Source organism: Octopus bimaculoides, chromosome 2 (genome assembly GCF_046866305.1).
Source record: "Octopus bimaculoides isolate indiv1 chromosome 2, ASM4686630v1, whole genome shotgun sequence".
In the NCBI taxonomy this organism is placed as follows: Eukaryota; Metazoa; Mollusca; class Cephalopoda; order Octopoda; family Octopodidae; genus Octopus; species Octopus bimaculoides.
In genome coordinates this window covers 123214897-123230286 of record NC_142929.1, presented here as the reverse complement: position 1 = coordinate 123230286, position 15390 = coordinate 123214897, and the positions used below count along the sequence as shown (strand labels likewise).

At 37.4% G+C, this 15390-nt stretch overlaps 1 protein-coding gene across 10 annotated transcripts in view; it reads right to left on the bottom strand.

The window, feature by feature from the left end:
- The window catches only part of LOC106871814 (rab-like protein 3), a 40275-nt gene that overhangs the window by 1810 nt on the left and 23075 nt on the right, over positions 1 to 15390 (bottom strand). For 2 of the 10 annotated variants that reach the window (XR_016240729.1, XR_016240731.1), the window contains 3 exons: positions 15175 to 15216; positions 13839 to 13880; positions 10020 to 10102 (listed from right to left, as the gene is read on the bottom strand). Coding sequence is in view for 6 of the 10 variants with exons in the window: in XM_089347618.1 (XP_089203744.1) it covers positions 10049 to 10102; positions 15175 to 15216 (96 nt within the window). In the remaining 4 variants the exon portion in view is untranslated. Of the gene's footprint in view, positions 1 to 10019; positions 10103 to 13744; positions 13881 to 15174; positions 15217 to 15390 lie in introns of all 10 variants that reach the window. The other 8 variants (XR_016240728.1, XR_016240730.1, XM_089347618.1 and 5 more) reach the window with 4 other exon arrangements.

Below are 15390 nucleotides of genomic sequence, written 5' to 3'. Positions count from 1 at the left end.
TTTTTTATTATTTATTACCTGCATTCATGAACAGCAAACATTATACATGATTGAGAGATTTAATGAATCAATCGCTGGTTCAAGGAATTATAAATTATGAAGTGTGAAAAATGAGGTGCTTGTGTATCCAACTTTTGTTAGTTTGGCTGACGTGATTCTGATTGCAACTTCAGCAAATTTGTTTATGTTGATAGCTGAATGCAATGTGCAAGCCTTGACATTTGATAAGAGGTGGGTTTATGACATCAGATGATAAGTGAGTTTTGACATCAGATGAAAAGTGGGTCTTCACATCAGATGGGAAATGGGACAACAACCTACATATGACAGTGACATATGGTGATTGTTAAGCTGTTTCTAAGCATAATACAACTCCAGTCTGACTTAATGCTTGTTTCTGAGTGTGTCTTGTTAGATTTGGAAACAAATTACGACCAGATTATATTATGATGCTTCAAGAACAGAATTATTTAAACCCTTTAGCATTTAAACTGGCCATATCCAGCCCAAATATTCTACTTGTTTCATGTTCAAACTAGCCATATCTGGCCTTTCACAACTATCTTACTATGTCATTTTAAAAATATGCAATCACATCATCAAAATCTTGAAATTATGAGATGATGCATGATTAATTCAAAACAACCTGAATAAATAAGCATTACATTTGACAAAATAATCTGAAAACTACCATTGTTTATGATATGTATAGGCATGGAATTATGATATTCATACTCAGGTGGGTTGGTATGAAAAGGGTTAAACAATATTAAGCATGTAGTGAAGGTACTGAGGGAAAGGGTTCCACAGAAATCAGGGCTGAATTAACTATAGTTCTAATGGTAAATTATAGCAGATTTTTTTTAATTGAGTAGAACAGAGTGTTGGAAATTTGCATGTTTTCCTCTGAGTTTAGTTGCAAGTGAATAATTTTGTTTACATTGCTTACTATTATTTTCATTCATCTGACTTTTATGTAACAATTCCTTTGTAACCTGTCCCAATATCTCTTGCCTTGAGCAATGAAAGAACTTATTATTCCCAATTCAGGTACCATTAGCAATCCCCAGCCTGCATCCACCCCATATCCCTACCCGATTAAAGACATTTCCTACACCCCCCATTCCCCCACACTTTTGCAAACCTCTATTCACTCGTAGTTTCTCTATACCCATTCACTTCTATTCACCTTGTACCAATTGATGCTATCATCACCACTAAGATACTACTGATTCATTTTTAACTCTCTCCTAAATGTGAGTATCCATGTAGCTCTCCTATAACTAAAACCTGCTCTGCCTCACCCATTTCTTTCATACCTTAACACTCAACTGCTATCATAAAACCCTTCCCCTTGAGTCTCATAGGTTTGCAAGCTGCATGATGATCTCACTAGTGTCATGAGAAAAGCACTCAGTATATACACTGTAGAGTGGTTGGCATTAGGAAGGGTATCAGGCTGTAGAAAGCATGCCAAAGCAGACACTGGAGCACGATGCAGTCCTTGGACCCACTGGGTCCTTGTCAAACTATCCAACCTACACTATTATGAAACATGGACAATAAACGATGATGATGATGATGATAATGGAAATTGTTGAGAATTAGAAAGACAAACGCCTTAGAGCATGTTGTTTCTGAGTTCAAATTCGAATGAGTTCGACATTATATTTTATACTCAAATGTGTGTGAGTTTGTGTTTGATAAATTTTTTTTTTTAAATATACAGTTATATGTCTGTTTACAAACTTCCATTTTTAAAACTTAACTAGTGCCACTGTAAGAAATTCTATTTATATACAGTGGTACCTTGACTTACAAATGTCCCAACTAATAAGTTTTTTGAGATACAAGTCATCTCTCAGCCAATTTTTTTTGTTTTGATTTGCGAGCTGAAATACTGGTTACGAGATAGCTTCAGATACCCCGTTGCTAGTTGGCAGAGCGAATGCCACAGTGAATGCTATAACATCTGTTCAGTCTCCCATATCTCCCTCGACAGCTAGACAGACATGCAATGTTAGCAAGTGCAAAGGTCATTAGTAGATTGATAACTAGACAGACATGCATGTTAGCAAGTGTGAAGATCGTTAGTGGCTCGTTAGCTAGACGGGTGATAAAATGTTTACTTAGTCATTGCAGGCTACAGAAGCACCAGTGTTGTGTTAGTAGTTATTTTGCAAAACTTCATTTTTTCAACCATGGGTCCGAAGAAAGAGTGCAAAGGACAGTGCGGAGAAGCGAATGATGTGCATTGAATTAAAGAAAGAAATTATCAAAAAACATGACCAAGGTGTGCATGTAGTTTACTTAGTGAAGCAGTGCGAGCATAGCACTTCTACGATCTGCAACATACTGACGCAGAAGTCAATAAAGGCTATAACACCAGCCAAGGGCATTAAAATAATTTCTAAATAGCAGACATCTGTTCATTAAAATATGGAGAAGCTGCTGATGGTGTGCTTGATGGAGAATCAACTCGCAAGAGATACCATGATGGAGGCTATAATCTGCAAGAAGGCACAAGCTATTTACACTGATTTGCTGCAGCGGACCCCAGGTACTTGTATGGATGAGGCATTGGGCATGCTGTTAAAAGCCAGTTGGGGCTGGTTCGAGAATTTTAAAAAGAGGACTGGCATTCACTCCCTTGTCAGGCATGGTGAGGCAGCAAGCGCAGATATGAAGTCAGTTGAGGATTACTTCAAAACTTTTGCCAGAATTATAGCAGCTGAAGGATATATCCCCAAACAAGTCTTCAACTGTGACAAGACAGGACTTTTTTGGAAGAAGATGCCAAGGAGGACTTATATAACAGTAGAGGAGATGAGGATGCCAGGCCACAAACCCATGAAAGACAGGCTAACTCTTGCACTGTGTGCCAATGCAAGTGGCGACTGCAAGATTAAGCCACTGCTTGTTTATCATTCAGAAAACCCCAGAGCCTCTGAGTCACATAAGATTCTGAAAGAAAAACTGCAGATGTGGAGGGCAAACCTGAGGGCATGGATCAGCAGGCAGTTCTTTGTGGAGTGGGTGAATTTGGTCATTGGTCCTGACGTTAAGAAATATCTTCAGGAAAATAACCTACCCCTGCAAGCCCTTCTCATCCTGGACAATGCACCTGCTCACCCACCTAACCTTGAAGATGACATCCTTAAAAAGTTCAAGTTTGTAAAGGTTCTCTACCTTCCACCCAACACCACCTCTATCCTGCAGTCCATGGGCCAGCAGGTGATTTCTAATTTCAAGAAGCTCTTCACCTGTTCCATCACTGCTTTGAGGTGATAAAAAATACAAACCTCGCCTGTAACATCGTGATATGCCTCAGAATTATTGATATGGCCTGGCAGGGTGGTACAAAGAGGACCTTGACCTCTGCGTGGAAGAAGCTGTGGCCTGAGGTTGTGTCTGAAACAGACTTTGAAAGACTCGAACCTGAAGTGGCAGTGGTGGAGGAGATTGTATCCCTCAGCGAGTCCATGGGCCTAGACATGGATGAAGGTGACATCAATGAGCTTATCGAGGAGCACTCTGAGGAACTGACAACGAAGGAGCTAAAGCAGCTACAGACACAGCAGCACACAGAGGTTTTGCAGGAAATAGGTGATGCACAGGAGGTGGAGAAGGTTATCTCTACAAGTGCAATAAAGGAAATGTTAGGAAGGTGGGAGAAACTTTCAGACTTTATTCAAAAGAAACTCCCAGAGAAGGTTGCAACTGGGTGTTTGTGGGGGGCCCAGAATGGATTAATGGCATAATTCATTTCAATGGGGAAAATTGATTTGGCATATGAGTAATTTGAGTTATGAGCTCTGTGACAGAAGGAATTAGACTCGTAAATCAAGGCACCACTGTATTAAGGTTTGTGTAACATGTTCGCTACTTCACACAACCTCTGAAACTGTGTTTGTATAGTTCTGGCTTTGCATGTCTGTGTGTATGTGCATGTGTGTATTTGTGTATGTGTGTATGCAAAGTATTTTGCATAAGTACATTGGGCTTAACTATATTAAGTATATTGGAAAAGCCAATTTCAACACAAAAAGCACTTTTGGGAGCTAAGTTCAATTAACACATTACTGATGTCTTAGCAGTGTTTTATTTCATTGCTATACTATTCTATAGAGTATATGGAGATACTGTATATGATATATATATGTAAGACTGCATTTAGAGACAGGGTGCTTAAATATGTGTATTTGTTAAAATCTGATACACTGGGTTAGCTAAAATATGATACAGTCTGTGATGAAGAATGTATTTGGGCATTCATGTGTATATGCTGCTGCTGACATCGTCATCATCAACAACAACTACGACATCAATACCATCGTCACCAAGTATGAGTGTATATGTGTACATGCATGTGTGTATGTATGCATGCATGTGCAAGCACACATATACTTTTGAGTTAGCTAGTGTTTAATAAAAAATTAAAATGAGCTACAGGGTAATGCCATACGTTTATAGTAAATATTTTTGTCAGTGTGTATATGTGTGTGTGTGTGTGTGTTAGGAAAGAAACTGAAAGTGCGGGAAAACTTTCTTAAAGTGCAACAGGCATTGTACTTTAAGGTGCAAGCATGGCTGTGTTGCTGAAAAGCTCACTTCCCAATCATGTCGTCTGGAGTTCAGTCCCACTGCGTGACACCTTGGGCAAGTGTCTTCCACTACAGCCCTGAGCTAACCAGAGCCTTATCAGTGGATTTGATTTGATCGATAGAAACAAAAAGAGGCCTGTTATATGTGTGTGTGTATACATATATATATAAATACATACATACATATATAAAAATATACATAAACACATATGTATATATTTTTATATATATATATGTATATGCATACAAAGAATTAATTATTATTATTATTAGGTGCATTATATTATTCTTATTAGATAAAGTATAAACATTCCTACGTAACTACAATAATCTTAAGATATACTGATTTTTTAAATTCCACTATTATTTCTCTTTTGATAATTTTCTCTTCCTCTGTTTATACTTTATCTAATAAGAATAATATAATGCACCTAATAATAATAATAATTGATTCCTTTGTATGCATATACATATAAAAATATATACATATGTGTTTATGTATATTTATGTATATGTATGTATATGTAAAAGTGTGTATATATGTATGTATTTATATTTATAACTTAAGCTTATGAACTTTCTAAACTATCTGATGAAGCCCAGAGACATGCCCAAGTAACTTAATCTTATCTACCAAATACTTCAGTTCACTGAAGGGTTAAACTCGCTGTACTAACTAGAGAAGGAGAGAGAGTGTAATCAACTGGCGCTGGAGTTAGATATAATTGTTATTTTAGATAATATTATAATGTAATTATTCTTATTACTGTTATTATTATTATTATTATAAATATAAAAAATAAATTTATTATTATTACTATTATTGTTATTATTATTAATATTAAGGAGATGGATATGTTACAATAAAATATTTATTACTATTAAGAAATAAGTAAATTAATAAATGAATGAATAAACAATTAAAACAAAATATATATAATAATAGAAAAAACCTATGTGGATAGGTAGTGGGAGCAGTATGATGGACAAATTAAAAGAGATATTGATGTCAATGAAAAATTGATATTAAAGTTATGTTCCAGTGTGTACAATGCAGAGACGCTGCGTTAACATATCTGGTTACAAAAGTGGGAAACAAAAATTACAAAGTTATAATCAACTAAAATATATTTAAGTGTAATTATAAATCCAATGGATAAAAAAACTACAAAGAGAGTTGATAAGAATAAGAATAATATTAAGAGAACCATCAAGCAATAAGGAAAAGTTGTAGGGATGGACCAAATGGGTAAATGGAGGTAACTGGAGGAGATTTATTGTCTAAGTTTAATAAAAATAAATACAAAGTGGGGTGATAGTTCATACCACATGTAAAGTGGCTGTTAACTAGTGAGTATGTTGGTAGGTGAAAAAAAAACAAACTAAAATTAGTAAAAAAGATGAAATTAATGAAACGAGCTGAAGTTGTGTTTCCTTCAATGCTGGGATCTGAATGCTCTCTGTGTTATCTAGTGCACTAAATTATTCTTGGAAAACAGAATGTGGAATAGCTCCAAGTTACAGAGAGGACAAAAATCTTTACCCTTGTCATAGGGTATTGAGATAGCCAGTATTGACCATTCTAAAGAGAATTGTTTATTGCAGTACTTAAGTTTCCAGATTAACTTACTAAGACCGGTACTATTATTTTTATTCCTATCCCTAAAGGTTGAGTAATGGTTAGAGATTCTCTGAGAGATCTGCGACGAAGAGCAAGCTATGTAATGCAAGACCTCTGTGTTAGTCATTACCTTACATTGATAAACCACGAGCTAGGAAGAAGGGAGATAATAAAGTAGTGGTGATCCCGAACTGAAGGTGCGCGTGCGTATGTGAGAGCATGTATATGTGTGTGTGTGTATGTGTAGGTGTGTGGATGATGGTGTAGGTGCTGGGAAGTGGTCAGTGCTAATGTGTGCAGGATGGTGTGATGTGGTGGTGTTGGGGTGTAGGGGAGGTGAGAGAGTGGGGGAAGCAAGGGTGGGGGTATAAGGGAAGGGATGATGCATATACATATGCATATATATACATATATATATATATATATATATATATATATGCATATGTATATATATATGCACATATATATATGTATAAAGCTGTTTTTCTTCTCTCCACTGTAGTCACAATCATTCAAAGGGGGTCTTAATTTTGTAAGATACATGGTGATCTCACTAGTGTTGGTGCTATGGAAAAAAGAACAAAACAAAACAAAGAAAAAGTGCACTTTATAAAGTGGTTGACATTAGCAGAGCTATCAGCTTTTGAAACCATGCCAAACCACATATTGGAGCATAACAAATCTTGTGAAATCCATGCCAGCATGAACGACAGACATTAAAAGATGCTGCAGCTGTTACACACACACACACACACACACACACACACACACACACACACACACACACACACACAAATGCATATATACATATATGTGTATAGTTCAAATTTACAGAAAACAAAAATGAAGACAAGTGAAGGAACAAAAGTCAGGTGTATTAGTTCAATGCTCTGGAAGAATGGAAAAGTTTTTGATGTTTTAGGCATATGCTCTTCAACAGAAGGGGCTGAGAAGAAAAAAATAGAGAGAGAAAAAAATGTGTAGGGATTAATGGCTCAACATATATGTATGTATGTATGTATGTGTGTGTGTGTATATATATATATATATATATATATATATATATATATCTCAGACAGCACACTAGACACCATAAAGCATCTGTCATGGAAGAGCTGGACACACTGCCAAATGCTGAAGAACTGAACAGAGCCATTGATAGCTTGCCCATTGAAAAAGCATTGGCTTTGGATAGCATCCCAACAAAGATCATCAGATGTGCAAGGAGAGTTCTACTCAGCCACTTGCTGAAGCTACTGTGTCAGTGCTGGGAGGAGGGAACAATTTCACAAAATATGAGACTGCAATATTGTCACCCTATATAAGAACAAAAGGAACAAAAGTAACCACAATAATTACTGAAGCATCTTGCTGTTAAGGATTGTTGGGAAGGCCTTTGCCTGCTTGATCCTACATGGATTACAGAAAATTGCCAAGAGGGTATACCATGAATCGCAGTGCAGTTTCAGATCAGAACGCTCCACCATCAACATGATCTCTCTTCAACAGCTACAAGAGAAGTGCTGAGAAACAAAGGTAACCACTCTTTATCACCTTCGCTGACCTCACAAAGGTTTTTGATCTAGTCAGTAGAGACAGCCCGTTGAAAATCCTTGCCAAGATTGGCTGTCCTTCAAGACTCCTCAGGATTGTCCAATTATTTCATTCTGATATGAAAGTCATCACTCAATTTGATGGCTCTTCTTTGGAGGCATTCAACATACATTGTGGTGTGAAGCAGGGCTGTGTGCTTGGCTCCACCCTGTTTGGCATCTTCTTTGCAGTCATGCTAAAACATGCATTTGGGACATCAACTGATGGTGTCTACCTTCATACCAGATCAGACAGTAAACAGTTTAGTTTGTCAAGGCTGAAAGCAAAATCCAGGGTGCGCCAGGTACTCATCAGGGAAATGCTGTTCATGGATAACACAGCACTGACAATGCACTCTGAGGAGCAAATATAGCACCTCACGGACAAACTTTCAAAGGCCTGTCAGGAATTCAGCCTATCAATCTGAAGAAAACCAAAGTACTGGGCCAAAGTGCCAAGCACTCTACCTGCTACATCTGCTACATCCATTCACAAGGCTTTGGTTAGCCTGGGGTTATAGTAGAAGATACTTGCCCAAGGTGCACTGCAGGGCAACTAAACTCAAAACCACATGGTTGCAGAGCACTCAACAATGCTCGAGTCTTGCACACACACACACACACATCTGTCCAATGCATGCCAGCGTGGAAAACAGACGTTAAATGATGATGTTGATATGGTGTGTGTGAGTTTATATAGAAATATATATATACATATATACAAGGTAGTATCAAAAAGTTCCTGGAATAGTTCTGTAGCATACCAACAGATGGCAGCACATAGTTATGTGTACAGTGAGAGCTAGGAGCAACCTTCACGAAGCAACATGCCAAGTGACATCACTGTGTTTACTTTGCAAGTTGTGAAATTTATGTTTTTGTAATAACATGTATGCTGTAGTCTGCGATTTTGTCAAGGAGAGGAAGTGGGAACAAAGAGCCGATCACATCACCTAACCCCCCAGACTGCAACCCCCCTTGATTATCATGTGTGGAGTGCAGCTGATTGAGAGATCAACAAAACTCCTTGAAACAACAAAGATGAACTGAAGGCAACAATTATGGCAGTATTCATCAACTTAAACAAGGAGACCATCCAAAAGAGTAGCAGGAAATTCCGAAGTTGTCTGGAGGCCGTGGTTGAAGCCAATGGTAATTTTATTGAATACATTTACTTTTTAGTACTTCAAGATAATTTTATGTACTTTTGGTAAAGATATCTGTTAAAATGAGATGTCAGTGTTATTTTCATTTCTGCGTAATTTAGACAACAATATATTCACTGCAACATGTATACACACACACACACACACGTTTGGCTGTCTGTCTGTCTATCTATCTATCTATCTATCTATCTAGCGATATAGTGAATCCAAACAAAGAAGAACAAACAAGAAAAAACAATAACGCGAGGACATAGCACAATTACTGTATTATCAGACACTCAGGAAAGGAAGGAAAGAGGATTTAATGTTTTGAGCAAAGCCCTTCTTCAGAAATAGAGGAAAAGTCCAAAGGAAGGGAAGACGGAGGAAGAAAATCGCCAACGATACACATGTGGTTACATTTGAAATGATCGGAAGGTGGATGTTAAACAATGATGATGATATCTGAAATAAACTCAACTGTTCTCACAAACGAGGATACTGAAAATGAGCCTGACCACTCTCAAAAATTAAGTGAAAAAGCCGGAAAAATAATCTCGAATCTTTGTCCGGTACCAGATTGATCCCAAAATCTAATCAGTTCATGCCAGTCCTGAGGCCAAACATCCCTGAAAGTTTCATCCGAATCTATGCAGCGGTTCTTGAGATATTTTCTCCATGGACAAAGAAACAAACGTGACTGAAAACAATACCTCCACCTTAGTGAAGGCGGAGGTAATAATGAGGGAAAAGGAAACAATACACAAATAGGTCGCATGAGTATGAGAAGAGAAACAGACATAGTGTATGGAAAGAATGAGATAATTTTGTAGCACAAAAGGGAGTGTCAGGGCTGCAAACAGATTGCTGTCTATAAGGTGTGCATCATTAGTATGCTACTTTATGGCAGTGAGACGTGAAGCCTCTACTCCAGACAGGAGTGGCATTTCAACGTTTTCCACCTTTGTAATTTGAGACACAGCTTGGATGTCAAGTGGACCGACTGCATCACCGACACCAAAATTCTCAACTGTACCAAGATACCCAGCATACTCACCCTGCTCCAGCAGCATTGTCTGCACAGGCTCAGTCATGTACATTGCGTGGGTGTATCAAGGTGTGCCAGTTTTTTGAGGTTATCTGTATGAATTTAGAAAAAGAAGCATAGTGCATCGAACAAAAGCTGTCTTTGAAATCAAATTGGTACAAATTATCTTGAAAATCCTTTTATTACCCCTTTTCAATGAATTCACTATTAGCATCAATGGCTGCTTCAGTACAGAGTTGGAAGTATTGACATATCTGAATAAGCTGATTACAATTTATCTTGGACAGAGTGCTAGTTATGGCAGACTTGAGAGATTGTATGGTGTTATGGGGATGTTGATTGACCTCTCTCTTGACACTGGGAATAGATATTTATTTACCAGACCTACTAAAACTATAAGTGCCGTCATCTAACTGAACAAATATGTAAAGATACCAGCAATATAACTATACATAATGTACAGTCAATTTCACAGCCTTGTAAAAAAGATGATCATCAGTAGTGCTGCCTTTGTTTACAACCACAAATGAAGTTGTTACTCTTCAGGGGATGTAATTTTAATGTGAATAGTATTAGATTACTTGTGTTGATTGATTTAAAACTATCTGGTATATTCTGTGTGAAAGTATCAAAGCCCACCTTAGGTAACGAATATATGAACAAATGTTTCTAAATGAATGTGTTCAGCTACATCTATGTATACATAGGGATATGTAATGGACAGTAACATTTGTATAAATAATGTATATGTTGTGTTGTATTTATACTAGCTTCCATGCATATATTAAGTGTGCACATGCATACATCATCATCAACATCAATTAATGTCTGTTTTCCATGCTGGCATGGGTTGGATGGTTTGACTGAAAGCTGGGGAGCTGCACCAGGTTTCAATCTGATTTGGTATGGTTTTTACAGCTAGATGCCCTTCCCAATGCTAACCACTCCATAAGAGCAGTGGTTGCTTTTTATGTGCCAGTTACAAAATGTATGTATTGTTTCTGATATATTATGTACTTTAATACTGAGTGCTTTAGTTTTTGTTCATATTACCATCAATATCATACAGATACATGCATTCAGTACCATATATAAACAATATCAAACACACATACACAGTGCATGTGTTTTGCTAGTTGGTGGGTATGCTGTGCTTTTAGGTATAAGAGAATATATTCTCATCAATGCATCTGGTGTTAAATCACCTACAAGTCAGTCATAAGCAAGCAAGATAATTTGCACCAGGTCCCATTTAGGTGTGATGGACATCGATGTTTCATCATTTTTGTGTCAAGTCACATTTCTGTAACCAGTTGAATGATCTGGAATGTTTACATAATTTTTTTGGAGTAACCTGTTAGCTTAACATACTTGAAGGTGCTTCTAAGTTAATTTGCCAAGATCTTCTTGATCCCCATTGGAAGATATATACACTGTTCATTATAGGTTTACTCCATGAGGACAGATGTATACATACATACATACATATATATATATATATATATATATATATATATATATATATATATATATATATATATATATATATATATATATATATATATAAGTTGGGCCAAAAATCACACACTAAAACATTTGGTGTGACATGGTGATCTCATATCAAAATAAACAGCACATGACCGTGCAGGTGGGGCCCAGTTAGAATTTTCTTCAGGTCAAGTAGCCCATCCTGCTCAAAAGGTCCCTGAATAAGGGTTGTTTAAGAATGTTGAACAAAACACCCATGTTTCTAAAGGTGAATTGCTCAAACCCCAAGGAATTCCTTTCAACACATGGCTATGATACTCTCTCACTACTTCTGCTCATGATCAGAGATGTACATATCATCAGCCACAAAGGGACATGCTCAACTGGTTATAGTCAAACAAACCGATGCCAACTGACCATTATCGAGTTTTCGAAACATTCTGGCCTTATTTGAACTTCAGGGCATGTGATTTACCTATGTGCCAAAAATCATTAAAATTGGTTGGATGGTATGGGAGGAGTTAGAGTAACCCCAAACACAGACAGACATCATTACACATTTATGTGTGTGTGTGTGTATGTATGTATGTATATATATATATATATATATATATATATATATATATATATATATATATATATATATATATATCATTGTCATCATTTAACGTCCACTCTCCAAGCTGGTTAGATAGTTTGACTGGAGCTAAGCTGGAAAGCTGTACCAGTTTCCAGTCTGATTTGGCATGGTTTCTATGGCTGGATGCCCTTCCTAACACCAGCAACTCCAGGAGTGTAATAGGTGCTTTTACATGTCACTGGCACAGGTACCATCTACATGACACCGGCAAAACCATGACTTTGATACACGGGTGCCATTTACATGGCACCATCAATGACCAGAACTACAATTCACGGGTGTCATTTACCTGGTACTGTCAACCACCACGACTATGACTAACCATCATTCTTTAACATCAATTTTCCATGCTGGCATAGGTTGGACAGTCTGACCAGACTTGGCAAGCTGGAGAGCTGCACCAGGTTCCAGTATGATTTAGCTTGGTTTCTATGGTGGGATGCCCTTCCTAATGCCAACCACTTTAGAATGTGCTGGGTGCTTTTAATATGGCACCACACAAGTGCACATGTGTGGCCCTGGCATGAATGCTGTTTACATGGTACCAGCACATGACTCGCAGACCGACCTAAAATCAAATGTATTTCAATCATGATTATCCTGTCTTTTTAAATTATTATGCAACAAAGCCAACATTAACCTGGATGGACAATATCTATTTTCATGATTGCAGGGTGTGATTTTAAGTTGATTTGGTTGCTTTTTCTAGCAGGCCAAGCCAACATATAGAGGTTCCTTCGTGTCAATTGCGCATAGGTGTAGTAATATTCGTAGTATAGTAGTAATAGAAGCATTACTGTCATAGCATAATGACCATAAAGCTACAAAAGTGTTAATGAAGCAGGTACTTCTATGATAGTACTACTTATGTAAACCTTCATATACACTGAATACCAAGATGATTATAATAATGATAGGTAGAGAAAAGATAATGATAATGGCTGAAGGTAATCAGTTTGATGTATTCTGGGAGAAAATAAAAGCTGCTGCTCTCACCCTACAAGCAGAGCATCTAAAGGAAATTTTGCAAGGTGGAACATGACAGTTTTAGAGCCCTGGGAATATAGGGAGGTGAGATGGGAATTTAAATATTCGAGGGGGCTGTGAGATTTTTCATTTCTGAGGGAAGAGCCTTCAGATATTCATAGGCTCCCTACTTAGCTCTCTGGCTCCTGGGACTAAAGTACTGGCTGAATTCCACTTGTAGAGGCCCTGCTTACAAGAAGGTGTGTGTGAGATTAGCTTCTTTCTTCATATTGACACTGACCATCACAATAACACTTACATCTGCTGATCAGTGGAAATTCTGAAATTTAGAATAACTCAAATGGAACTCCACACTTACTGATTGATGAAAATCTTGTTACAAAGTTCAAATAATTTTCTGTAGAAAAATGAATAAAACTAAAGAAGAAAAGCCACACCAAAACCATATATTTACCAGTATTTCCTAGAAGTTTCACCTGAAAGACTAGGTAAAGAAGTTAATAGCAGTAAGCAGTGATGTCACATCTGAAACAAGCTAAGTTAGGTTACCTTAGAAAGCAGTGATATCTCACCTGAGACAAGCTAAGTTAGGTTATTGTAGTAAGTAGTGATGTCTTACCTGAGACAAGGTAGATTAAATAATTATAGAAAGAAGTGATGGTCCACTTGAGACAAGCTAAGTTAGGTAATCATAGAAAGTAGTAATGTCTCACCTGAGACTAAGTTCTTCTAATGAAGCCTGATAACATGGCTGCCTATAGAGAAGATGAATAAGGTTACTGGAACATTTGTATGAAATAGTGACAGGTATGTGTGTGTGAGTGAGACAGAGAGAAAGAAAATATACATGTGTGTGAGCTTCAATATGGCCACAGACTCATCATCATTTAGCAACTGTTTTCCATGCTAGCATGGGTTAGATGGTTTGACTGGAACTGGCAAGCCAAATAGCTGCACCAGGCTCCAATTGTCTGTTTTGGTTTGATTTCTACGGCTGGATGCTCTTCTTAATGCCAACCACTCCATAAAGAATACTGGTTGTATTTTATATGTTAACCTCCCTCTGATACTGTTGCAGTTTTTATGTGTCCATAGCTCACACTGGGTACACCTTATGGAGTTTCTACCTACACCTTTTCTGCATATCGAGGAGAGCTATCTCTTTGAAGGGATTTGTGATTTGTCTGTTTTCCTACTTACTAGGATTTTGTTCTTTGCTAAATTAACTCTAAGGCCCTTTGATTCCAGACTTTGCTGCCACACCTGAAATTTCTTCTCTAGTTCTGGTTTGATTCAGCTATAAGAACAAGGTCATCGGCATGGAGAAGCTCCTAAGAGCATCCTGTCAAATTCTTCTGTTACAGCCTAGAGGACTATGATGAACAAGAGTGGGCTAAGAACTGATCCTTGGTGAATTCCTACCTGTACACTGAATTCATTGCTATACTTGTTGCCAGCTTTCACCTTATGACAGCATCCCTGTACATTGCTTGTACAGCTCTTGCTAACCACTCATCTATTATCCCTAGCTTCAGCACTGACCACCAGATGAGGGAGCTCAAGCTCATAAAAGTGATGTGTAAGTATGTGTGAGTGAAGGTGTGTATGTCAATGTGAAACTGTGTGCACAATAAGATATGTATACTCGTACATGTAACTGTGGATGAGAAATATGTGTAACAGTGTGAGAGCTGTGTACCATTACCACATAACATTGTCTACTACCACTGATTATACCATATCACATTATTGCCTTAATGTCCACTACACTATACTATACTACACCTTCAGCTGTTCAGTATCACACAACCAGCCCACCAGCTTACATATACATCATTGTCATTCATGACCACTGTCTCAATGATTAGGCTATGCTTCAACCATTTCTCATAACCCCATGCTCATGTAATACAGAGTCTTATTGCTTAATTGCTTCAGGTTGATGACGGAATATGTCAAATAACACAAAAGATTACTTAGTTGTACTATGAAAACAAAGCAAGCATATCTATGTAGAGAATTCCAATAGACATGAGATCATCTACCTACCTGACCTCCCAGTTCTCGGTTGTAAAACCTGCGCTCAATAACCTGCAATGAAACAGAAATAACATTAACAAATTTTATCTAAAATTAAGACAAGCTGGCTCCCTTAAACATGAACAAATTCATAAACCACATCAAAGTGGCAGTTGACTAAGTGATTTCATTAAATGCCTGTAATAATAAAAAAAAAACACATAGCTGATAAGGTACAGAAGTAGT